General features: G+C 43.1%; 1 protein-coding gene across 1 annotated transcript in view; it reads right to left on the reverse strand.

Moving 5' to 3' along the window:
• Positions 1 to 27,672, reverse strand: part of LOC121548091 (golgin subfamily A member 6-like protein 22) — a 337,971-nt gene that overhangs the window by 309,393 nt on the left and 906 nt on the right. The window contains exons 4-9 of the mRNA XM_045212735.1: positions 27,023 to 27,372; positions 20,693 to 20,764; positions 18,777 to 19,142; positions 18,116 to 18,187; positions 16,240 to 16,605; positions 15,677 to 15,748 (exon numbers count right to left, since the gene is read on the reverse strand). Coding sequence (XP_045068670.1) covers positions 15,677 to 15,748; positions 16,240 to 16,605; positions 18,116 to 18,187; positions 18,777 to 19,142; positions 20,693 to 20,764; positions 27,023 to 27,372 — 1,298 coding nt within the window. The remainder of the gene's footprint in view (positions 1 to 15,676; positions 15,749 to 16,239; positions 16,606 to 18,115; positions 18,188 to 18,776; positions 19,143 to 20,692; positions 20,765 to 27,022; positions 27,373 to 27,672) is intronic.

Consider the following 27,672-nt stretch of genomic DNA (forward strand, 5'->3'; position numbering starts at 1 on the left):
TTCAAAGACACAATCGAGTTGGACTGAAGCCTAGCCATTTTGATAGTAGTGAATTGATTGAGGCTGCTACCCGGTTTTTTCTTAGTTACGTTCATTCATGGTTACGTTACGTATGACGAAAGCGCGTAAGTGCAAGCCCTCAGACACCCATAGAGATTGTATTGAAAGCTCTGAAATTTGAAAAAAATAGATTTTACATGGGAGTCTATGACAGACTTCTGGGCGATTTTCAACCTGACTGAAATCGCCCCAAAAGTGGGGGGGGCCATTTGAAGCACGACTTTACCCTGATTGGACATTTAGTGGCACTGTGGCAGATCAGGCGTCTAGATTACAACACTGATAACTACTGTTGCCGTGATATAATTGATTAGAAAAAAAATCCCTTCCTTTTCCCGTTTGGCAGTGCGTCGCCCATATCGCCCTATTGAACACACCGCCCCTGGTATCAAACACAAACACATGAAACCACATGTTTGACTGAGTTCCATTAATTCCATTCCAGACATCACAATGAGCCTGTCCTGCTATAGCTCCTCCCACCAGACTCCACTGCCTGACAACCATTCTATTGTCTTGAGGACTTTACAACCATTTGGTCTGATCAAAGACCAGGACACCCTTTCAAATAGATACATCCTCTCAGCCTTGATGACTAAACTAATCAAAGACTAACACACACACCACAGTAATCAGATCATGGTGACTCCACAGTAATAACATTTCTAACTCATAAGTCACCAGGTGTGATTAACCTTTTGACAGATGAAACCCTACATCAACTACTAATGACTTATGGGAGGAAGTGAGCATTTCACATATTAAGATATAATACAAGGATACTTCCTTTGTGTGTTGTACTTAGTCAATTGAAAATGTGCTTAACGTTTTGAAAAAACTGCTTTTTTGATGATCTGTTTTGAGTTTTGTATTAAGAGTTGTGAAATTCTACCACATACTTGTGAAAATAGTACAAAAGTGATTATAAAATCTATAATACATGGATACTTCCTTAAATGTACTTATTTTGTGTTATGCAGTTATTTTATTGAAACAGAATAAGTCTAATGAGAGAATAAATAAGTCAAGTCCAACCATTACCTCTCTCCTCTTTCACATCCCTCTATCATCACTCCATGGGTGTGTCCCAATAATCTCTCCTTCCTCCTGAAGTGTATCATTCCTTCACTACTCCTCTCAAATGTAAAAGCATTGGATTGGTGTTGGCATGGGGTAGAGGGAGTTTACATATACCAGTCATTTCTTTTTAAATCCATGAAGGGAAGTGGACAAGTTCACACTTAGAAAGGAGATAATAGTTCCACACCCCATGTGTCCTGATAACTACAGGAATGGAACCATATTGAGGTTGTCTGCTTTCTATACAGTTTGATGGGAGAGAGAGAGAGAGAGACAGAGAGAGAGACAGAGAGAGAGAGAGAGAGAGAGAGAGAGAGAGAGAGAGAGAGAGAGAGAGAGAGAGAGAGAGAGAGAGAGAGAGAGAGAGAGAGAGAGAGGACATCAGGTAAAGTTCTGGAGATGAGGGAATATGTGTGCAGAAAGAAACCCTCCAGTATGGTTAACCCCAGTTAGGCCCAGTATGGACTATCAATACAAGTGACCATTTAGAATGTGACCCAGTTCAATGGGTCTTAACAGAACTGATTGATGTCAGCCATGAAGTTGTCTAAACACAACTGGAATATAATTTGTTTCTGATTCATTGTTAATGGATTTTCCATTAGGAACACAGTGGGAAAACCTAACACAACAACACACATAACACACAACCAATAAAAACAAAGGGGGAGGAAACCACTAAAGTCATTACCATATTGTCATTTTCTAATGACAGGGAGAAAACATGCAAAATCTAGAAGACTACTTTAGATCTGGTCAAAAGAAGCCTAGTGCACTACGTAGGGAACAGGGAGAGATTTGGGACAGAGACAGTAACTCCTGTATGGAAATCTTCATTCTAATGCCAGTGAGCAAATCTTCAATCTCCACCCTATTCCCTATGTAGTGCACTACTTTAGATCTGGTCAGAAGTAGCCTAGTGCACTACGTAGGGAACAGGGTGTCATTTGGGCCAGAGTCAGTAACTCCCCTGGGTATGAATTGTCTCTCTATCTTATCTGTCTTCTATATGATGTTCTCCTCTCCTCCTCTCTTCTCTCCTCTATTCACTCTATTCTATCATCCACACCACATGCCAGCTTCAACACAATCCATTTACAAGTTAAAGACACACCTTGGAATAAATAGCAAAGGAAAACTACTACTAGATGTATTTTTTATTTCCCATCACCATGAATCATATTTAATACCTGAACAGTAGCAGACCTAACTTCATCTGTTCCTGACTCTGGGTAGTGGATTAAAAAGACCATCAATCTCCAATGATATTAAAGTACAATTCTGAACATTACTGATATACTGAGTGGCAAGTCAAGATATCTGCTGGTTTTATTGTTTGGTTAATAGCACCACCTCCTGGACAGGTTTAATGTTGATTGACTGAGCAGTACGGGAGAATAAAAGATGCCAAATTTAGGGCTGGTTTCCCGGACATCTCCATTGAACATGCTTTTTAGTCTAGGACTAGGCTTCATCTTTGTCCGGGAAACCGGCCCATATAGTTCAATTAGCAAGTAAGTAACACTACCTGTTCCATGATACTGAGGAAAATTACATTGAGACAGAGAACCAATTGAGAAAACATTTCAATGGTTCTGAATGACAACCAACATACATTAACAGCATACATCATGATTAATGTAAATGTATAAGATTAAAACGTTGCACTTACAAATAATATGAATGCATTGAATTGTAATTCATAACATCTTCTGAAGATCAAATCAATCAAATCATTGTACATAAAAACAGAGCAGAATGAATCATCACATCTGGGGACCATCACCACCAGCATGACTAGTATCTATGTGGACCCTACTACAGTTTAACCAGCTCAGCTATAGACTACACCAGCATGACTAGTATCTATGTGGACCCTACTACAGTTTAACCAGCTCAGCTATAGACTACACCAGCATGACTAGTATCTATGTGGACCCTACTATAGTTTAACCAGCTCAGCTATAGACTACACCAGCATGACTAGTATCTATGTGGACCCTACTACAGTTTAACCAGCTCAGCAGTACTATCATAGAGATAAAACCCAGGATAGAGTTGCTGATTGAATGTGGTCTGGACTCTGTGGAGGAGGGTTATTGTGTCAGAGACACTGTAGAAGGACAGAGTACCTGCCTTGTGATCCAGGTCCACTCCTACTCTGGAGGACTGAGGGCCTAATACTTTAGTCCCAACATGATTGTGTATGAACCAAAAACAACCACTAGAGCACACTAAACTCCAGGACTTGTTATTGTATCCAAATCCACTACCTGTCCCTGTTCTGCTGATGTCTTTATATGAGACTGCTGTAACAACATACACCCCACTCCACTCCACCTCCCAGTAACAGCGTCCAGACAGACCCTCTCTACACAGAACCTGACAGTTTGTGAATCTGTCTGGATGGTCAGGATATGGTTGTTCTTGGTCTGTATAGGTCAACTTTATGTTCCCTTTAGACAGAGAGAGTTGTGTGTCTGCTGTGTTTGGGTCCAGTGTGAGCTGACAGAAATCTGGGAGAAGAGCAGAGCAGAGACCAATGAGGGGAGTTAGAACAATAAGTTAAGTCAGATACTGTATCTACCCTGTCTTTGATTAGAGCACAGGAGAGATCAAATCAGAGAAATATGGCGAGTCAGATAGATACCCAGTCTTTGATTAGATCTACTATTGCTATATATTTCTAGAGGGATTGTTAGGAGTGTCAGTAAAAAGAGACTGTTAGTTACTTCAGAATAAAGAGACTCACATTGTAAGAACTGTTCTCTGGTCTTGGGCTCTGGAGGCAGTACAACATCCACTATATTCAGTACAGACACACAAACACATTCACAGAGAGAGGGAATGTTATCATCACACCATATTCCACATGCATATGACTAGTAGGGAACTTTCAATGGTCTAAAGTTGATGTTCTTATTATTTTCAACACACCTGTAGTGGAGATCTTGGTCCATTCTCCTTTAAGGACGTCTTCTAGTTTCTCTCTCAGTTCAGACACAGTCTTACTCACATCTCCAAAGTACTGAAGAGGACGGACAACGATGCTGGGTAAGTCTGAAGATACACTGGTACCGGAGAGAGACTGATAACTCTGGAGAGAGAGAGAGAGAGAGAGAGAGAGAGAGAGAGAGAACAGAGCCAAATGATTGAGAGTTTCACATTGAGTTTTAATTTGTGTATCAAGGCAGTTGAGTTACCTGGAGGAAATGGATGTGATCCTCTGTGTGTGAGAGCTGCTCCAGCTCAGTGCTTCTCTTCCTCAGCTCAGCTATCTCCTGCTCCAGTTGCTCCAGGAGTCCTTCAGCTTGACTCACTTGAGCCTTCTCTTGGGCTCTGATCAGCTCCTTCACCTCAGAGCGCCTTCTCTCAATGGAGCGGATCAGCTCAGTAAAGATCTTATCACTGTCCTCCACTGCTGCCTGTGCAGAGCTCTGTTAAGAGAGAGAGAGAGAGAGAGAGAGAGAGAGAGAGACTGACTTGTCTTACTTTTACACTAACACCCCCACCCCCACTCCTAAATACACATTGCGTGACACCACAACCTCTACACAATCACATTATTCAGTACCCAACACCACAGTACAATACACCATCCAGCACCACATTCCAACCGTCCATCCAACCCCTCCTCTCCAGCCGTACAGACAGCCCCCCTGAGCCCCCATACCTCCTGAAACATCTCCACACTGTTGATCATTTTGTACAACTCAAACTCAACCCTAAGGCGTCAACAGTAATGGCATTACCCTGGCAACACAGAAAAAACATGATGAACAGTCTGTCATTTCAGAAAACGGACACCCCTCCCCAACTCCCAGGTCAACCCGAGCCAACCAGCTATTGGTGTCCAGGGCTCCATGTAATACCCTCCACTGGAGGAACCCTGATCTTTCCAGCACTGGGAGCTTATAGAGCACCCTCCACCTTTACCCTGCCATGCTCTCAGCCCCCACAACCCCCTGCCACTGATGCCCCTTCACTCCCACTAAGCGCAGAGTGTTAAAAGTCAGTAAGTCCTCCAGACTCTCCTGCCAGTCCCCAGTCTCTGCTGTCACTTGCAGTGGTGGAAACGGTGGTGGCCCCTCCTCAGGCTGCTCCAGCCCTCAGTACTGCAGCATAGAAATCAGAGACCCCTGCTGTATTGAGTCTCTCCTGCCGCATGATGAAGATCTGCTGATCCAGCCCCAAACCACCAGCCCTCCTCAACAGAGCACATGCTGGTTCCCTCCAGCCCACCTCCGTACGGTACAGTATCCTCTGTGCTGCTGAGTCAGAACGCTGCCACCCTGACCAGAAAAAATTCACTAACTTGCGCTGCAGGTCCACAAGCAGACCACCGGGGGCGTTGAGAATGGCCAATTTAAGCCATAGAGAGGAAGCCACCAAGTTGTTGATGATCAGCACCGCCCCTCTGTATGCCACTTGGGAGATGAGCCACCTCCACTTCGTCAGCCTCGACACCACCGCTTGTGACACTCCTTCCCAGTTCTTCCTATCCCAACCCTCCGAGCCCAGATACACCCCAAGCATCTTGAGCCACTCACAGCCCCACTGCAACCCCCCTGGAAGCTGCGGAGGTGCCCTGTCCCTCCATGCCCCACATAACAGAGCCTCACTCTTGCCCCAGTTTACCTAAGCAGAAGACGCCCCCTCGTACACCCTCAAACTATTCTCCAGGGCATGTAGGTTCTGCTCATCCCTAACCAACACAGACGTCATCAGCGTATGCTGCACTGCTATGCCTGTCCCCAACCCTATGCCTGGCTCCCACACTCCCTGTAGCCTCCTGCGTAGCAGGCCCAGAAAGGGCTCAACAACAAGAGTGTATAGCTGCCCTGACAGAGGGCATCCCTGGTGAATGCCCCTCCCTACCCAGACTGGCCTACTGAGCCCTCCCCACACCTTGACCATACATGAAGCCCCAGCGTACAGCATTTGAACACAGGCCACAAAATTCTCCCCACAACCAAAACAACACATTGAACAGATATTCATGGTCCACCCTATCAAAGGCTTTCTCCTGATTATGAACAGATTGTCTGTGTTTGAGCGTCCTGGTACACAGTACGTTTGGTCCTTGTGTACAATAGAGTCCAGGTGGGACTTCAGTCTGTTAACGAGGACCTTGGTAAATACCTTATAGTCCAAACAGAGCAATGCCACAGGCCTCCAGTTCTTTAAGTCGCTCAAATCTACTTGTTTGGGCAGGAGAGTCAAAGCCTCCCGTCTACAGCTTAGCGACAGCTCCCCCACCCAGACGCACTCACACAACACACGTCCTGTAAAATAATTCCCCAAAACTTTTTATAAAAATCCACAGGCAGACTGTCTGAGAGACAGCAGCTGAGAGTTTGTGAAAGGCCAGGGAAATGTCTATTTGATTTATCTGTGACAGAGAGAGTTTGGAAAGGTCTGTGAGCAGAACCTGAGAAAACCCAGGATAATAATAATAATAATAATATGCCATTTATCCAAAGTGACTTACAGTCATGTGCATACATTTTTACATATGGGTGGTCCCGGGGATCGAACCCACTACCCTGGCATTACAAGCGCCATGCTCTACCAATTGAGCTACAGAGGACCACAGAGTTCTGCCCTCTATAAATCAGAGTACAACTCCACAGCCTCATCTCCTCACAACAGAAGTTACCCACCCATCAGGCTCCCTCATCTCCCCACAACAGAAGTTACCCACCCATCAGGCTCCCTCATCTCCTCACAACAGAATTTACCCACCCATCAGGCTCCCTCATCTCCTCACAACAGAAGTTACCCACCCATCAGGCTCCCTCATCTCCCCACAACAGAAGTTACCCACCCATCAGGCTCCCTCATCTCCCCACAACAGAAGTTACCCACCCATCAGGCTCCCTCATCTCCCCACAACAGAAGTTACCCACCCATCAGGCTCCCTCATCTCCCCCACAACAGAAGTTACCCACCCATCAGGCTCCCTCATCTCCCCCACAACAGAAGTTACCCGCCCATCAGACAAACGTAAAACAAGGGATTTTCTTGGTTTCCCCACTCTGTTTTTCCAACCCCTCTGGTGAAACAGAACTGAGCCCTGTACTATAATATAATATAATGTGCCATTTTGCAGATGCTTTTATCCAAAGCGACTTACAGTCATGCGTGCATATATATATATATATATTAGGGGTGTAACGATCCATCTACTACATCGATGTATCGATTTATATTCCTATGATCCAACTACATCGATCTGTGCTCGGCGAGTTGGCCTTTTGGACAACATATCAATCTAACATCGTTTTAAAATGTAATAAATCGATTGTATCGATACTAGGAAATAACCCATTGGATTTAAGCACGTCAGACTTTATATGGATGTTTTTTCCTAGCACTTTTAATGATAAAGGCTTTAAACATTACTCGATTCAGTCTGCCTATCCGTGACGTCATCGCCCCACGCCAGCAGCAGCGCAAAGGCGCAAAGACAACAAAACATAGCATGGCGGACGACAGAGGAGAAGCCGACGAGCGAGAAATTATCAAGCCACCATTGCGGTCCAGTGTGTGGAAACACTTTGGCTTTTGCAAAGACGGAGATGTTCTAAATAAGTCGCTCGCTGTTTGTAGGATATGTAAAGGTCACGTAAAGTACAACGGCAACACGACAAATCTCTCCAACCACCTACTAAGGCGCCATGGGATTTCACACAACACCGACCGTCCAGGCACCTCTTGCAGCGTTCCCGCTGCTACAGCAGCGAAAGGTAAAGTCAACTCTGCAGAAGCCTCAGGTCTCGCCTGCATGTTTAGTCAGAGACTAGGCCAAAACTCAGCTCGGGCGAAAAACATCACGGCAACAATTGCCAAGTTTATCTGCAAAGACATGCGACCCTACAGTGTGGTTGAAAATCCGGGATTCCGTGAAATGATTCAAACATTGGAGCCAAGGTACACAATACCAAGCCGACCACACTTCTCAGAAAAGGTTATTCGTGCATTGTACGAAAATACTAAGAATGATGTGAAGCTGTCGCTTTCTCAAGCTGAACGAGTAGCGATAACGACAGATGGCTGGACGTCATGCTCAAATCAAGGGTATGTGACAATTACCTCTCATCACATTGATCCGGAGTGGAAAATGAAGACCTTTGTTCTGCTAACCAGAGTTTTAAATTTATTTTTTATTTATTTTATTTAACCTTTATTTAACCAGGTAAGCCAGTTGAGAACAGGTTCTCATTTACAACTGCGACCTGGCCAAGATAAAGCAAAGCAGTGCAATAAAAACAACACAGAGTTACATATGGGGTAAAAAACATAAAGTCAAAAATACAACAGAAAATATATACACAGTGTGTGCAAATGTAGCAAGTTATGGAGGTAGGCAATGAATAGGCTATAGTGCAGAATAATTACAATAGTATTAACACTGGAATGCTAGATGTGCAAGAGATTATGTGCAAATAGAGATACTGGGGTGCAAAAGAGCAAAATAAATAACAATATAGGGATGAGGTAGTTGGGTGGGCTAATTTCAGATGGGCTGTGTACAGGTGCAGTGATCGGTAAGGTGCTCTGACAACTGATGCTTAAAGTTATTGAGGGAGATAAGAGTCTTTAAATGAAGCCCAATAAATGAAGCCCATACTGGTAAAAATATTTGCGCGTTACTGCGTGACTCCTGCATGGAGTGGAAAATCTACGACAAGAATCCTGCCATCGTCACAGATAACGCCAGGAATATGATTGTGGCCGGTGCAGAAGCCCAGTTCAGTCCACACATTACCTGCTTCGCACATACACTCAACCTTGCCTCGCAGAAGGGTTTGGGGGTGGACCGTGCTTCCAGGTTGTTGGGGAAAGTGCGAAAAATTGTTGGATATTTTCACCGCAGCCCGATTGCATGTCACGCCCTACAGGAAAAACAAACTCTGATGGATTTACCAAAACATAAACTGATCCAAGACATAATCACCAGATGGAACAGTTCATTCGAAATGCTTGAACGTTTTTTGGAACAACAGCCAGCTATAATGGCAACTCTGATGTCCAAGGATCTACGAAAGGGGGTCACAGATGTAGGCACGCTGAGTGAGAGTGATATTGCCAACATGGATGACATTGTTCAGTTGATGGGTCCTGTCAAAATGGCAACCACTGTGATGTGTGAAGAAGACCAGCCAACTCTCTCTGTAATGGCACCTCTTCAAGCAAAACTGCTGAAACACCTACAGCCATGCGAAGACGACTCAACCCTGGTTGCAGAGATTAAGAGGGTGATGGCCAGTGACCTCTCCACATGCTACAGAGGCACCCAAGATGCTCTCAACATAGGTAATTAATTTGGAGTCTTAATTAAAATCAACTTGGTTGTGGTCCTCTGTAGCTCAGCTGGTAGAGCACGGCGCTTGTAACGCCAGGGTAGTGGGTTCGAACCCCGGGACCACCCATACACAAAAATGTATGCACGCATGACTGTAAGTCGCTTTGGATAAAAGCGTCTGCTAAATGGCATATTATTTATATTATTATTAATATTTTAAGGTTATTAGACTGTATTCATTTGTAAAATGCCACACCTTTGCTTTTTCAAGTTTGAATTTGAGTTGTTTTTTCATATGGACAAGATATCTGCAATACAATTATTAGTTCATGGTGGCTTTACATCATCACTGTGCCACATTTCTTTTAAACATACTAAAGTTTAAATCTTCTGATTATTTTGTGTATGAGGAGGTGGTCATCACTTGCAATTTCAGGTCAACTTAATTTAATAATGCAATGAATGCAATATTCTTGTTCTTTAAATAGCATCAGTGTTGGACCCGCGATTTAAAGAACTGCCCTACCTGGAAAAAGAGGACAGAAAACAGGTCTACACAAAACTGGTTTTTGAGGCAGAAGTGTCCCACCAGGTAACTCTTCTCTTCTTTCCTCTGCTCTTTTCTCTTCTCCCCTTTCATTTGTCCTCTCTCAAATCCTCTCTCAAATGAAGAGACCACAGGTGTGTTTCATGTGATACCAATAAAAGATTGTTGTTGTTTTGTATTAATGAGAAACATGACTATATTTTGAAATACATTTCTTATATTGTAGCTCCAAATGAGTCACCTCCTTGTAAGAAGAAAGCCTTAGATAAGCTGTTTGGCGATTCCTTCACACAAAGAGAATGAAAATCCACAAGCGAGACAGCCAGAGTGTTAAAGTACCGAGCAAAAGATGCGTTGCCTTTGACTGAAAATGCAATGAAGTGGTGGAGATCTCAGGAGAAAGAGCTACCTGTACTTTCCACCCTTGCTAAATGGTACCTGTGCATTCCAGGCACCAGTGTTCCAGCAGAACTAGTTTTTAGTACTGCTGGCGACATAGTGAACGCACAGAGAAGTGTTCTGCAGCCAGATCATGTTGATCAGTTGATATTTTTGAAAAATAATCTGTAGTCATTGAAGAGTAGCCTAGTAGGTTATACTTGATCTTTTGTTGAATATTGTTTGTTTATTAAAATGAGAGTAGTAGCAGGTTCATCCACTGCTCATTCAACCTGAAGAAATGTTGGTTGCAATTTATTTTTGACATTATTACTGTATTTATATTGTAATGTTGAAAAACAAAAGCAGAAGTAGCAGGTAAACCTACTGTTAATTCAACCTGAAGAGATGTTGGTTGCACTTTATTTTTTATATTAATACTGTATTTGTATTGTAATGTTGAAAAACAAAAGCAGAAGTAGCAGGTAAACCTACTCTTTATTCAACCTGAAGAGATGTTGGTTGCACTTTATTTTTTATATTAATATTGTAATATTTTTATGTTGAAAAACAAAAGCAGAAATAGCAGATAAACCTACTGTTGAAATGTTGGTTGCACTTACTGTACTTCTATTGAAAATGTATTGAATATTGAAAATGAGATCAGACATTTTTAACTTCCTGTTAATTCAACCTAAAGTGTTGTTTGCACTTTATTCAAATAAATTGTGAATGCATTTGCCATTCATTGTTGTTTACTTGTTTATTTATATTCATAATTAATTGATACCTGATTCCATTACAAGAAACAGGAATCTAGGAAACTTCACCTGCACTGTCCAGTATCCAGGTATTTATTTCAATCACACTGATTGAGTTTTTGGCTAAAAGGTTACTGAATCGATTTCAAGTCACTGAATCGTTTCGGATCGTATCGTTCTAAATGAACCAATATCGTCCTTGAATCGCATCGACAACCACAAATCGTGATACAAATAGTAGAAGAACAGCATCTAGTAAAGATGAGGTCAAGCGTATTGCCTGCCTTGTGAGTAGGGGGGGACGGTGAGAGGGTGAGGTCAAAAGAGGAGAGGAGTGGAAAGAAGGAGGCAGAGAGAAATTAGTCAAAGCTAGACGTAGGGAGGTTAAAGTCACCCAGAACTGTGAGGGGTGAGCCATCCTCAGGAAAGGAATTTATCAAGGCGTCAAGCTCATTGATGAACTCTCCAAGGGAACCTGGAGGGCGATAAATGACAATGATGTTAATATTGAATGGGCTAGTGACTGTGACAACATGGAATTCAAATGAGGAGATAGACAGATGGGTCAGGGGAAAAAGAGAGAATGTCCACTTGGGAGAGATGAGGAGTAGAGAATGTCCACTTGGGAGAGATGAGGATTCCTGTGCCACCACCCCGCTGACCAGATGCTCTCGGGGTATGCGAGAACACATGGTCAGACGAGGAGAGAGCAGTAGGAGTAGCAGTGTTTTCAGTGGTAATCCATGTTTCCGTCAGCGCCAAGAAGTCGAGGGACTGGAGGGTAGCATAGGCTGAGATGAACTCTGCCTTGTTGGCAGCAGAACGGCAGTTCCAGAGGCTGCCTGAGACCTGGAACTCCACGTGGGAGTTGTTGTATCTGTTATTATTACTATACAACTATTAAGTTGTATCTGTGCTAACCAGACATTTACACAATAACTAAATGACCTATTAAGTTGTATCTGTGCCAACAAGACATTTACAGAATAACAAAAAATGGCATCAAACACACATCTTATAACATACCCCGTCTTAAGCAACAAATGCACAATACCAGAAGCATTCCCCAACTCCCTCATGAAATGAAAATGAAGATATGTAGGCTATGCTGTATCAAGTGTGTGGATGCACACTTCTGAGGAGGAAGCTCAGGAGAAATACCCCCTAGTCTGGATAGATGAGCCAGGGCATTTTTTGTAAATCTCAATCTGGCAACCGTCAATCTGCCAACCGTCAATCTGGCAACCTTCAATCTGGCAACCGGGGGCATATCTGATCCTGTTCATTTCAGCTGAGCTTTCATGCGACCCTCACAGCTTGTATGGAGAGAGAACAGCCATCTAAGAGTACGTTTGACATCAGGGTTCATGTCTCGTGATGTGTCCCAGCAATGGGAGCTGACTTTCTTTCCTAGTCTCTTTTCCTGGTCTCCTTTCTTTGTCTCCTCATCCAATTGGCAAGGATCCCCCAGAACCTATTTATCAATAACATACGGTACGTACTCAGAATGTCTGTGAGGCAGACAGCCCTGTGGCTGATTTCTATATACACCTACTTTAATAGACTGTGCAATGACTAGATTATTGATCACATCCTGAACTAGAGGGCACTATCCCACAGCATTATCCAGCTGAGAATATGTGTTTGAATATGTATTCATGCTGACATATATGCATTTGACTTGTATCTCCATTAAGCTGAGGTATTGGCATGCACAGAGACAGAGAGAGGCCGAGAGAGAGAGGGAGGGTGAGAGAGAGAGGGCGAGAGGGGGGCGAGAGAGAGAGAGAGATAGATATATATACATCTCAAGCCATGCATGTTTGGATACTGGACGGGTGCAATCTCCATACAGGGCAGACTGGGAAACAGGCGCAACCAACCATGGATGGGGTGGGGTGGGGTGTGGGGAACTTGACGACAACTTGCGGACAGTGGGTTTAGAACAACAATGGCAAAAACTGTATACAAAAAAGTATAAATATACCACCAAAAGGGCACTTGTGAGTGGGAGGGCAAAGGGCAGGTGCTCAGGCACAGGTAGACCCCTATCTGTGAATGAGGTTTCATTTCCAGTTTTTAGGACTACAAACTGGCGAGCTCTATGGCCACAACCATCTGTGACAATCTAAAGAGAGAAAAAATGCTTTGAGTACAAAACTGTGGATACATTAGAGACCATTAGAGACCATTTTCTCTGGCACGCTCAATTCTCTTAGCATATCTATCAAGTCTAATGCGACAACATAATTGTGGAGAATCTAAGGCTGGTGACACATTTTTTTTGAAAGTCTTGGCAAAACTAGAGGTTAGGAATCTGGGCTAATATCCATACAGTTTCTCTCTAGCAAAACACAGAACACAGAATTGGTCTTGACCTGACCCTTAAAAACAATGTGCACACACAAACATTTGATGCTAAAATTATTTTTATTATTTTATAATGCTTGAAGAATTTTATATAGAAATGGATATAGAAAACAAGGGAAAGAATGAGAACGTTTGTAGAATATTTGTAAAATTGCAGAGGTCACTTGTTAGCAAGGAAAACGTCAGGAACTGGAAAAAATACAAAAAGGTATCATTGTTAGAATCATGTAATAATACTGTGTGTCAAACAAACTTCAGTCATCAGCTTTAAAATTCTCTGAGTTGTAATATTCTCCTCTCTTACCTATGCATTATGCCTTCATTTTTCTGCACACAAGGGTTTTCAAGAATTTAGCCAAGCGATTTTTCCCAGCTGCAAATATAGAGACATCAGAGAGAGAGAGAGAGAGAGAGAGAGAGAGAGAGAGAGAGAGAGAGAGAGAGAGAGAGAGAGAGAGAGAGAGAGAGAGAGAGAGAGAGAGAGAGAGAGAGAGACGGGACATTGATTCAACGTCATCACATAAAAACAAAATTGGGTGGAAAGAAGGGTGATTCAACCAGAAAACTCCACTGATATCAGACAGCTAAATGCGTCGTTAGATTCTTTTTTGCCCTTCCGCATCACTTTCTACACAGAAGACATTCGCTAAACATAGAATCAAGCTGTTTATCTGTCTCTCTGTGACTGACGATAACTTCGACAGGAAGTTGACTACAAATACAAAGTTGCCAATATCTTTGCAATTCAACAAGCGAAGGATAAAAATATGCTTCAACTGAAAACCGAGATGACTGCATTAGAAAATAAATCCAGTAGGCTGTATAGGCCTATGTTTCAATCATATTGAAATCAATTTCATGTTCAGTCAATTTACTTCTATTTGTAGGCTACACTGTCTGTACTTTTTACCTCAATATATTTCATGATGTGTAACAACATGTGCGCACTGATGGGCCAAATGAATCTGTGATTTAGTGCATTATTATAGGGTAAGCATTAGAATAAGCCGCCTCAATATTTGCAGCCATAAGGTGGTAATGGCTCTCTAGGAGTAATCTAAGGACAGAAAAGGAATATATATGAATGGAGATTTGATAGGACAATAACACACAGCAGTAAAAGTAGAGTTAAGTCATATAGGCTGTTTCAATGCACCAGAGGAGTAGTCACACATAACTCAGTACCTTAGTGAGATACACTGCTGTTACTTAAATGTAATACAGTTTTATTAGCCTCCCCATGGGGATTAAGATGGCATCGTCTGAGTACAACGTGATGCTAAACCACCCAACAAGCCGAGACTTCTTCTCTCAGGGACGTGGAGTGAAACAGGGCTGCCCAATAAGTGCAACACTATTTAACCTCTATGAATTGGCAAAAACATTAGAAGAATCGGCAGCACCTGGTCACAACCTACACAACACTGAAATCAAGTGTCTGCTGTACGCAGATGACCTGGTGCAACTGTCTCCCACTTAGGAGGGGTTACAGCAGCATCTAGATCATCTGCACAGGTTCTGTCAGACCTGGGCTCTGACCGTTAATCCAAAAAAAAACGAATATAATGATATTCCAAAAAAAGGTCAGGAAATCAGGATGACAAATATAAATTCTATTTGGACACAGTTCTATTAGAACACACCAAAAATTACACGTATCTAGGACTAAATATCTGCAACACAGGTAGCTTTCACCTGGCTGTGAATGAGCTGATAGACAAAGCAAGAAGAGCCATTAAAAGGAATATTAAAATCGAAATTCCAATTAGAATCTGGCTCAATCAGTTATAGAACCAAGTGCTCTATATGGCAGCGAAGTATGGGGTCCGCTCTCTAATAATGAATTTCTCTCTGTCTCTCTCTCTCTGTCTCGCTCTTTCTCTCTCTCTCTCTCTCTCTCTCTCTCTCTCTCTCTCTCTTTCTCTCTCTCTCTCTGTTTCTCTCTCTGTTTCTCTCTGTCTCTGTCTCTCTCTCTCTGTGTCTCTCTCTCTCTCTGTGTCTCTGTCTCTCTCTGTCTCTCTCTCTCTCTCTTTCTCTCTGTCTCTCTCTCTTTCTCTCTCTCGTCCTTTTTTGTCTCCCTCTCTCTAGATCTCTCGTCCTTTTTATCTTTGCACTGTGTCATCAAATACTTTGTGAAAAGTCTGTCCCTCTCTATCCCCCTTCATGTTTTACCTTTGCATTTTGCTGACTGTTGATCATGCGGGTCCTTGCTCTTTAGCCCTGATGCAGTGAAAATAGAGTAATCTAAGGACAGAAAAGGAATATATATGAATGGAGATTTGATAGGACAATAACACACAGCAGTAAAAGTAGAGTTAAGTCCTATAGGCTGTTTCAATGCACCAGAGGAGTAGTCACACATAACTCAGTACCTTAGTGAGATACACTGCTGTTACTTAAATGTAATACAGTTTTATTAGCCTCCCCATGGGGATTAAGATGGCATCGTCTGAGTACAACGTGATGCTAAACCACCCTGAAGGATGCAAAGCAGAACAATCTGTGTATGCTATCCCTCATGCAGTGAAAAAGACAAAAACAAAAACAAAAAAAATGACGTCAGCTTTATGCGACATCTTTTTGAGTGCGGACCATCGCACTTTATTGCTTATTTGAATTTAAGGGTTTTACGCACCAACCTAACTTTAGGGAGAGCGCGGGGTGCTCTTTGCTTTTAAACCACAGAGAATGAAATGTTTTGTGTTTGAGTCCCTTGTCACTTTGCCTTGTCCTACCTTTACATTGTGGTTGTCTGGTCTGTTTGCCTGTCAATTCCGGATTCTCTATCCTGTCCAGGTGTTCCTGTAAGGCCTTCTCATTCCTCAGCCTGCGCTGCTCTTCTTTAGACAGCACCTCCTCCTCCTTTCTCTTTCCCTCTATCTCTTTGGCCTGGTCTTTATCTCTCCTATCCTTCTGACAAGGCCCCCTTCTCCCCTCTTCTGCCATCCTCTCATATTTGTCCATAATGAGCTCTGCATCTGTCTTTGGCACTGTTACTTTGTCATTCCCATCTTTCTTTTGGACACTCTCACTTTTATTACTCACTTTGACCTGGGGGACCTTGGCCACGCCTTGACTGCTCGTGGAAAACACAGAGAAATCTGAGAGAGAGAGAGAGAGAGAGAGAGAGAGAGAGAGAGAGAGAGAGAGAGAGAGAGAGAGAGAGAGAGAAGCTTTGACTATATACAGACTTAGTGAGCATAGCCTTTCTATTGAGAGAGGCCGCCGTAGGCACTGCCCACAAAATGAGGTGGAATCCCTCAGATTACACAGACCCACAAAGAATTTTGAACTATTTGCCCATTGTTACAACACTGTATATAGACGTAATATGACATTTGAAATGTCTTTATTCTTTTGGAACTTCTGAGTGTAATGTTTACTGTTAATATTTATTGTTTATTTCTCTTTTGTTTACTACCTACTTCACTTGCTTTGACAATGTTAACATACGTTTCCCATGCCAATAAAGCCCTTAAATTGAAATTGAATTGAGAGAGAGAGAGAGAGAGAGACCACATTTACACCCTCCACACTCTAATTGACAAACAAGTCAACCAAAACAAAGGCAAAATCTACTCGTGTTTTGTAGACTTCAAGAAAGCATTTGATTCAATTTTGCACTAAGGTATTTCATTACAAACGAATAGTAAGTGGTATTGGAGGGAAAACATATGATGTTATTAAATCAATGTACACTAAAAACAACTTAAAATCGGCAACAAGCCGAGACTTCTTCTCTCAGGGACGTGGAGTGAAACAGGGCTGCCCAATAAGTGCAACACTATTTAACCTCTATGAATTGGCAAAAACATTAGAAGAATCGGCAGCACCTGGTCACAACCTACACAACACTGAAATCAAGTGTCTGCTGTACGCAGATGACCTGGTGCAACTGTCTCCCACTTAGGAGGGGTTACAGCAGCATCTAGATCATCTGCACAGGTTCTGTCAGACCTGGGCTCTGACCGTTAATCCAAAAAAAAACGAATATAATGATATTCCCAAAAAAGGTCAGGAAATCAGGATGACAAATATAAATTCTATTTGGACACAGTTCTATTAGAACACACCAAAAAATTACACGTATCTAGGACTAAATATCTGCAACACAGGTAGCTTTCACCTGGCTGTGAATGAGCTGATAGACAAAGCAAGAAGAGCCATTAAAAGGAATATTAAAATCGAAATTCCAATTAGAATCTGGCTCAATCAGTTATAGAACCAAGTGCTCTATATGGCAGCGAAGTATGGGGTCCGCTCTCTAATAATGAATTTCTCTCTGTCTCTCTCTCTCTGTCTCGCTCTTTCTCTCTCTCTCTCTCTCTCTCTCTCTCTCTCTCTCTCTGTTTCTCTCTCTGTCTCTCTCTCTGTTTCTCTCTGTCTCTGTCTCTGTCTCTCTCTCTCTGTGTCTCTCTCTCTCTCTCTCTCTGTGTCTCTGTCTCTCTCTGTCTCTCTCTCTCTCTCTCTTTCTCTCTGTCTCTCTCTCTTTCTCTCTCTCGTCCTTTTTTGTCTCCCTCTCTCTAGATCTCTCATCCTTTTTATCTTTGCACTGTGTCATCAAATACTTTGTGAAAAGTCTGTCCCTCTCTATCCCCCTTCATGTTTTACCTTTGCATTTTGCTGACTGTTGATCATGCGGGTCCTTGCTCTTTAGCCCTGATGCAGTGAAAATAGAGTAATCTAAGGACAGAAAAGGAATATATATGAATGGAGATTTGATAGGACAATAACACACAGCAGTAAAAGTAGAGTTAAGTCCTATAGGCTGTTTCATTTACATTACATTTTAGTCATTTAGCAGATGCTCTTATCCAGAGCGACTTACAGGAGCAATTAGGGTTAAGTGCCTTGCTTAAGGGCACATCGACAGATGCACCAGAGGAGTAGTCACACATAACTCAGTACCTTAGTGAGATACACTGCTGTTACTTAAATGTAATACAGTTTTATTAGCCTCCCCATGGGGATTAAGATGGCATCGCCTGAGTACAACGTGATGCTAAACCACCCTGAAGGATGCAAAGCAGAACAATCTGTGTATGCTATCCCTCATGCAGTGAAAAAGACAAAAACAAAAACAAAAAAAATGACGTCAGCTTTATGCGACATCTTTTTGAGTGCGGACCATCACACTTTATTGCTTATTTGAATTTAAGGGTTTTACGCACCAACCTAACTTTAGGGAGAGCGCGAGGGTGCTCTTTGCTTTTAAACCACAGAGAATGAAATGTTTTGTGTTTGAGTCCCTTGTCACTTTGCCTTGTCCTACCTTTACATTGTGGTTGTCTGGTCTGTTTGCCTGTCAATTCCGGATTCTCTATCCTGTCCAGGTGTTCCTGTAAGGCCTTCTCATTCCTCAGCCTGCGCTGCTCTTCTTTAGACAGCACCTCCTCCTCCTTTCTCTTTCCCTCTATCTCTTTGGCCTGGTCTTTATCTCTCCTATCCTTCTGACAAGGCCCCCTTCTCCCCTCTTCTGCCATCCTCTCATATTTGTCCATAATGAGCTCTGCATCTGTCTTTGGCGCTGTTACTTTGTCATTCCAATCTTTCTTTTGGACACTCTCACTTTTATTACTCACTTTGACCTGGGGGACCTTGGCCACGCCTTGACTACTCGTGGAAAACACAGAGAAATCTGAGAGAGAGAGAGAGAGAGAGAGAGAGAGAGAGAGAGAGAGAGAGAGAGAGAGAGAGAGAAGCTTTGACTATATACAGACTCAGTGAGCATAGCCTTGCAATTGAGAGAGGCCGCCGTAGGCACTGCCCACAAAATGAGGTGGAATCCCTCAGATTACACAGACCCACAAAGAATTTTGAACTATTTTCCCATTGTTACAACACTGTATATAGACATAATATGACATTTGAAATGTCTTTATTCTTTTGGAACTTCTGAGTGTAATGTTTACTGTTAATATTTATTGTTTATTTCTCTTTTGTTTACTACCTACTTCACTTGCTTTGACAATGTTAACATACGTTTCCCATGCCAATAAAGCCCTTAAATTGAAATTGAATTGAGAGAGAGAGAGAGAGAGAGAGAGACCACATTTACACCCTCCACACTCTAATTGACAAACAAGTCAACCAAAACAAAGGCAAAATCTACTCGTGTTTTGTAGACTTCAAGAAAGCATTTGATTCAATTTTGCACTAAGGTATTTCATTACAAACGAATAGTAAGTGGTATTGGAGGGAAACATATGATGTTATTAAATCAATGTACACTAAAAACAACTTAAAATCGGCAACAAGCCGAGACTTCTTCTCTCAGGGACGTGGAGTGAAACAGGGCTGCCAAATAAGTGCAACACTATTTAACCTCTATGAATTGGCAAAAACATTAGAAGAATCGGCAGCACCTGGTCACAACCTACACAACACTGAAATCAAGTGTCTGCTGTACGCAGATGACCTGGTGCAACTGTCTCCCACTTAGGAGGGGTTACAGCAGCATCTAGATCATCTGCACAGGTTCTGTCAGACCTGGGCTCTGACCGTTAATCCAAAAAAAAACGAATATAATGATATTCCAAAAAAAAGGTCAGGAAATCAGGATGACAAATATAAATTCTATTTGGACACAGTTCTATTAGAACACACCAAAAATTACACGTATCTAGGACTAAATATCTGCAACACAGGTAGCTTTCACCTGGCTGTGAATGAGCTGATAGACAAAGCAAGAAGAGCCATTAAAAGGAATATTAAAATCGAAATTCCAATTAGAATCTGGCTCAATCAGTTATAGAACCAAGTGCTCTATATGGCAGCGAAGTATGGGGTCCGCTCTCTAATAATGAATTTCTCTCTGTCTCTCTCTCTCTGTCTCGCTCTTTCTCTCTCTCTCTCTCTCTCTCTCTCTCTCTCTCTCTCTCTCTCTCTCTCTCTCTCTCTCTCTCTCTCTCTCTCTCTCTCTCTCTCTCTCTCTCTGTTTCTCTCTCTGTCTCTCTCTCTGTTTCTCTCTGTCTCTGTCTCTGTCTCTCTCTCTCTGTCTCTCTCTCTCTGTCTCTCTGTCTCTCTCTGTCTCTCTCTCTCTCTCTCTTTCTCTCTGTCTCTCTCTCTTTCTCTCTCTCGTCCTTTTTGTCTCCCTCTCTCTAGATCTCTCATCCTTTTTATCTTTGCACTGTGTCATCAAATACTTTGTCAAAAGTCTGTCCCTCTCTATCCCCCTTCATGTTTTACCTTTGCATTTTGCTGACTGTTGATCATGCGGGTCCTTGCTCTTTAGCCCTGATGCAGTGAAAATAGAGTAATCTAAGGACAGAAAAGGAATATATATGAATGGAGATTTGATAGGACAATAACACACAGCAGTAATGGTAGAGTTAAGTCCTATAGGCTGTTTCAATGCACCAGAGGAGTAGTCACACATAACTCAGTACCTTAGTGAGATACACTGCTGTTACTTAAATGTAATACAGTTTTATTAGCCTCCCCATGGGGATTAAGATGGCATCGTCTGAGTACAACGTGATGCTAAACCACCCTGAAGGATGCAAAGCAGAACAATCTGTGTATGCTATCCCTCATGCAGTGAAAAAGACAAAAACAAAAACAAAAAAAATGACGTCAGCTTTATGCGACATCTTTTTGAGTGCGGACCATCACACTTTATTGCTTATTTGAATTTAAGGGTTTTACGCACCAACCTAACTTTAGGGAGAGCGAGGGTGCTCTTTGCTTTTAAACCACAGAGAATGAAATGTTTTGTGTTTGAGTCCCTTGTCACTTTGCCTTGTCCTACCTTTTACATTGTGGTTGTCTGGTCTGTTTGCCTGTCAATTCCCGGATTCTCTATCCTGTCCAGGTGTTCCTGTAAGGCCTTCTCATTCCTCAGCCTGCGCTGCTCTTCTTTAGACAGCACCTCCTCCTCCTTTCTCTTTCCCTCTATCTCTTTGGCCTGGTCTTTATCTCTCCTATCCTTCTGACAAGGCCCCCTTCTCCCCTCTTCTGCCATCCTCTCATATTTGTCCATAATGAGCTCTGCATCTGTCTTTGGCGCTGTTACTTTGTCATTCCCATCTTTCTTTTGGACACTCTCACTTTTATTACTCACTTTGACCTGGGGGACCTTGGCCACGCCTTGACTGCTCGTGGAAAACACAGAGAAATCTGAGAGAGAGAGAGAGAGAGAGAGAGAGAGAGAGAGAGAGAGAGAGAGAGAGAGAGAGAGAGAGAGAGAGAGAGAGAGAGAGAGAGAGAAGCTTTGACTATATACAGACTCAGTGAGCATAGCCTTGCTATTGAGAGAGGCCGCCGTAGGCACTGCCCACAAAATGAGGTGGAATCCCTCAGATTACACAGACCCACAAAGAATTTTGAACTATTTGCCCATTGTTACAACACTGTATATAGACGTAATATGACATTTGAAATGTCTTTATTCTTTTGGAACTTCTGAGTGTAATGTTTACTGTTAATATTTATTGTTTATTTCTCTTTTGTTTACTACCTACTTCACTTGCTTTGACAATGTTAACATTCGTTTCCCATGCCAATAAAGCCCTTAAATTGAAATTGAATTGAGAGAGAGAGAGAGAGAGAGAGACCACATTTACACCCTCCACACTCTAATTGACAAACAAGTCAACCAAAACAAAGGCAAAATCTACTCGTGTTTTGTAGACTTCAAGAAAGCATTTGATTCAATTTTGCACTAAGGTATTTCAATACAAACGAATAGTAAGTGGTATTGGAGGGAAAACATATGATGTTATTAAATCAATGTACACTAAAAACAACTTAAAATCGGCAACAAGCCGAGACTTCTTCTCTCAGGGACGTGGAGTGAAACAGGGCTGCCCAATAAGTGCAACACTTTTTAACCTCTATGAATTGGCAAAAACATTAGAAGAATCGGCAGCACCTGGTCACAACCTACACAACACTGAAATCAAGTGTCTGCTGTACGCAGATGACCTGGTGCAACTGTCTCCCACTTAGGAGGGGTTACAGCAGCATCTAGATCATCTGCACAGGTTCTGTCAGACCTGGGCTCTGACCATTAATCTAAAAAAAAACTAATATAATGATATTCCAAAAAAAGGTCAGGAAATCAGGATGACAAATATAAATTCTATTTGGACACAGTTCTATTAGAACACACCAAAAATTACACGTATCTAGGACTAAATATCTGCAACACAGGTAGCTTTCACCTGGCTGTGAATGAGCTGATAGACAAAGCAAGAAGAGCCATTAAAAGGAATATTAAAATCGAAATTCCAATTAGAATCTGGCTCAATCAGTTATAGAACCAAGTGCTCTATATGGCAGCGAAGTATGGGGTCTGCTCTCTAATAATGAATTTCTCTCTGTCTCTCTCTCTCTGTCTCGCTCTTTCTCTCTCTCTCTCTCTCTTTCTCTCTCTCTCTCTCTGTTTCTCTCTCTGTCTCTCTCTCTGTTTCTCTCTGTCTCTGTCTCTGTCTCTCTCTCTCTGTGTCTCTCTCTCTGTCTCTCTGTCTCTCTCTGTCTCTCTCTCTGTCTCTCTCTCTTTCTCTCTCTCGTCCTTTTTTGTCTCCCTCTCTCTATATCTCTCGTCCCTTTTATCTTTGCACTGTGTCATCAAATACTTTGTGAAAAGTCTGTCCCTCTCTATCCCCCTTCATGTTTTACCTTTGCATTTAGCTGACTGTTGATCATGCGGGTCCTTGCTCTTTATCAAATCAAATCAAATCAAATTTTATTGGTCACATGCGCCGAATACAACAGGTGCAGACATTACAGTGAAATGCTTACTTACAGCCCTTAACCAACAGTGCATTTATTTTAAACAAAAAAAGTAAGGATAAAACAACAACAAAAAAAGTGTTGAGAAAAAAAGAGCAGAAGTAAAATAAAGTGACAGTAGGGAGGCTATATATACAGGGGGGTGCCGTTGCAGAGTCAATGTGCGGGGGCACCGGCTAGTTGAGGTAGTTGAGGTAATATGTACATGTGGGTAGAGTTAAAGTGACTATGCATAAATACTTAACAGAGTAGCAGCAGCGTAAAAAGGATGGGGTGGGGGGGCAGTGCAAATAGTCCGGGTAGCCATGATTAGCTGTTCAGGAGTCTTATGGCTTGGGGGTAGAAGCTGTTGAGAAGTCTTTTGGACCTAGACTTGGCACTCCGGTACCGCTTGCCGTGCGGTAGCAGAGAGAACAGTCTATGACTAGGGTGGCTGGAGTCTTTGACAATTTTGAGGGCCTTCCTCTGACACCGCCTGGTATAGAGGTCCTGGATGGCAGGGAGCTTTGCCCCAGTGATGTACTGGGCCGTACGCACTACCCTCTGTAGTGCCTTGCGGTCAGAGGCCAAGCAGTTGCCATACCAGGCGGTGATGCAACCAGTCAGGATGCTCTCGATGGTGCAGCTGTAGAATTTTTTGAGGATCTGAGGACCCATGCCAAATCTTTTTAGTCTCCTGAGGGGGAATAGGCTTTGTCGTGCCCTCTTCACGACTGTCTTGGTGTGTTTGGACCATGATAGTTCGTTGGTGATGTGGACACCAAGGAACTTGAAGCTCTCAACCTGTTCCACTACAGCCCCGTCAATGAGAATGGGGGCGTGCTCAGTCCTCTTTTTTTTCCTGTAGTCCACAATCATCTCCTTTGTCTTGGTCACGTTGAGGGAGAGGTTGTTGTCCTGGCACCACACGGTCAGATCTCTGACCTCCTCCCTATAGGCTGTCTCATCGTTGTCGGTGATCAGGCCTACCACTGTTGTGTCGTCGGCAAACTTAATGATGGTGTTGGAGTCGTGCCTGGCCATGCAGTCATGGGTGAACAGAGAGTACAGGAGGGGGACTGAGCACGCACCCCTGAGGGGCCCCCGTGTTGAGGATCAGTGTGGCAGATGTGTTGTTACCTACCCTTACCACCTGGGGGCGGCCCGTCAGGAAGTCCAGGATCCAGTTGCAGAGGGAGGTGTTTAGTCCCAGGATCCTTAGCCTAGTGATGAGCTTAGAGGGCACTATGGTGTTGAATGCTGAGCTGTAGTCAATGAATAGCATTCTCACGTAGGTGTTCCTCTTGTCCAGGTGGGAAAGGGCAGTGTGGAGTGCGATAGAGATTGCATCATCTGTGGATCTGTTGGGGCGGTATGCAAATTGGAGTGGGTCTAGGGTTTCTGGGATTATGCTGTTGATGTGAGCCATGACCAGTCTTTCAAAGCACTTCATGGCTACAGACGTCAGTGCTACGGGTCGGTAGTCATTTAGGCAGGTTATCTTAGAGTTCTTGGGCACGGGGACTATGGTGGTCTGCTTGAAACATGTTGGTATTACAGACTCATTCAGGGACATGTTGAAAATGTCAGTGAAGACACTTGCCAGTTGGTCAGCACATGCTCGGAGTACACGCCCTGGTAATCCGTCTGGCCCTGCGGCCTTGTGAATGTTGACCTGCTTAAAAGTCTTACTCACATCGGCTACGGAGAGCGTGATCACATAGTCGTTCGGAACAGCTGGTGCTCTCATGCATGCTTCAGTGTTGCTTGCCTCGAAGCGAGCATAGAAGTTGTTTAGCTCGTCTGGTAGGCTTGTGTCACTGGGCAGCTCGCGGCTGTGCTTCCCTTTGTAGTCTGTAATAGTTTTCAAGCCCTGCCACATCCGACGAGCGTCAGAGCCAGCGTAGTATGATTCAATCTTAGACCTGTATTGACTCTTTGCCTGTTTGATGGTTCGTCGGAGGTCATAGCGGGATTTCTTATAAGCATCCGGGTTAGAGTCCCGTTCCTTGAAAGCGGCAGCTCTACCCTTTAGCTGAGTGCGGATGTTTCCTGTAATCCATGGCTTCTGGTTGGGGTATGTACGTACGGTCACTGTGGGGACGACATCATCGATGCACTTATTGATGAAGCCAGTGACTGATGTGGTGTACTCCTCAATGCTGTCTGAAGAATCCCGGAACATGTTCCAGTCTGTGCTAGCAAAACAGTCCTGTAGCTTAGCATCTGCGTCATCTGACCACTTTTTTATTAACCGAATCACTGGTGCTTCCTGCTTCAGTTTTTGCTTATAAGCAGGAATCAGGAGGATAGAGTTATGGTCAGATTTGCCAAATGGAGGGCGAGGGAGAGCTTTGTATGCGTCTCTGTGTGTGGAGTAAAGGTGGTCTAGAGTTTTTTTCCCTCTGGTTGCACATTTAACATGCTGGTAGAAATTAGGTAGAACGGATTTAAGTTTCCCTGCATTAAAGTCCCCGGCCACTAGGAGCGCTGCATCTGGATGAGCATTTTCCTGTTGATTAATGGCCTTGTACAACTCATTCAGTGCAATCTTAATGCCAGCATTGGTTTGTGGTGGTAAATAGACAGCTATGAAAAATATAGATGAAAACTCTCTTGGTAAATAGTGTGGTCTACAGCTTATCATAAGATACTCTACCTCAGGCGAGCAAAACCTCGAGACTTCCTTAGTATTTGATTTTGTGCACCAGCTGTTGTTTACAAATATACAGAGACCGCCACCCCTTGTCTTACCAGAGGCTGCCGTTCTGTCCTGCCGATGAAGCGTATAGCCTGCTAGCTGAATGTTGTCATTGTTGTCGTTCAGCCACGACTCCGTGAAACATAAGATATTACAGTTTTTAATGTCCCGTTGGTAGGATAACCGTAATCTTAAATCGTCAATTTTATTCTCAAAAGATTGAACGTTGGCTAATAGGATTGATGGGAGAGGCAGTTTACTCGCTCGCCGTCGGATCCTTACAAGGCACCCGGATCTGCGTCCGCGGTATCTCCGTCTCTTCCTCACGCGAATGACGGGGATCTGGGCCTTGTCGGGTGTCTGTAGGATATCCTGCGCGACCGCCTCGTTGAAGAAAAAGTCTTCGTCCAATGCGAGGTGAGTAATCGCTGTCCTGATATCCAGAAGCTCTCTTTGGTTATAAGAGACGATGGCAGAAACATTATGTACAAAATAAATTACAAATAACGCGGAAAAACACACATAATAGTACAATTGGTTAGAGGGCTGTAAAACGGCAGCCATCTTCTCCGGCGCTGTTTGAGTATTTGACGCAGTGAAAATAGAGTAATCTAAGGACAGAAAAGGAATATATATGAATGGAGATTTGATAGGACAATAACACACAGCAGTAAAAGTAGAGTTAAGTCATATAGGCTGTTTCAATGCACCAGAGGAGTAGTCACACATAACTCAGTACCTTAGTGAGATACACTGCTGTTACTTAAATGTAATACAGTTTTATTAGCCTCCCCATGGGGATTAAGATGGCATCGTCTGAGTACAACGTGATGCTAAACCACCCTGAAGGATGCAAAGCAGAAACATCTGTGTATGCTATCCCTCATGCAGTGAAAAAGACAAAAACAAAAACAAAAAAAATGACGTCAGCTTTATGCGACATCTTTTTGAGTGCGGACCATCACACTTTATTGCTTATTTGAATTTAAGGGTTTTACGCACCAACCTAACTTTAGGGAGAGCGCGATGGTGCTCTTTGCTTTTAAACCACAGAGAATGAAATGTTTTGTGTTTGAGTCCCTTGTCACTTTGCCTGGTCCTACCTTTACATTGTGGTTGTCTGGTCTGTTTGCCTGTCCTTTCCGGATTCTTTACCCTGTCCAGGTGTTCCTGTAAGGCCTTCTCATTCCTCAGCCTGCGCTGCTCTTCTTTAGACAGCACCTCCTCCTCCTTTCTCTTTCCCTCTATCTCTTTGGCCTGGTCTTTATCTCTCCTATCCTTCTGACAAGGCCAAATTCTCTCCTCTTCTGCCATCCTCTCAAATTTGTCCATAAGGAGCTCTGCCTCTGTCTTTGCCGCTGTTACTTTGTCATTCCCATCTTTCTTTTGGACACTCTCACTTTTCTTACTCACTTTGACCTGCAGAACCTGGGGGACCTTGGCCACGCCTTGACTGCTCGTGGAAAACACAGAGAATTCTGAGAGAGAGAGAGAGAGAGAGAGAGAGAGAGAGAGAGAGAGAGAGAGAGAGAGAGAGAGAGAGAGAGAGAGAGAGAGAGAGATGTTGATTCAACGTCATCACATAAAAACAAAATTGGGTGGAAAGAAGGGTGATTCAACCAGAAAACTCCACTGATATCAGACAGCTAAATGCGTCGTTAGATTCTTTTTTGCCCTTCCGCGTCACTTTCTACACAGAAGACATCCGCTAAACATAGAATCAAGCTGTTTATCTGTCTCTCTGTGACTGACG

Source organism: Coregonus clupeaformis, unplaced genomic scaffold, assembly GCF_020615455.1.
Source record: "Coregonus clupeaformis isolate EN_2021a unplaced genomic scaffold, ASM2061545v1 scaf0046, whole genome shotgun sequence".
Taxonomy (NCBI): Eukaryota; Metazoa; Chordata; class Actinopteri; order Salmoniformes; family Salmonidae; genus Coregonus; species Coregonus clupeaformis.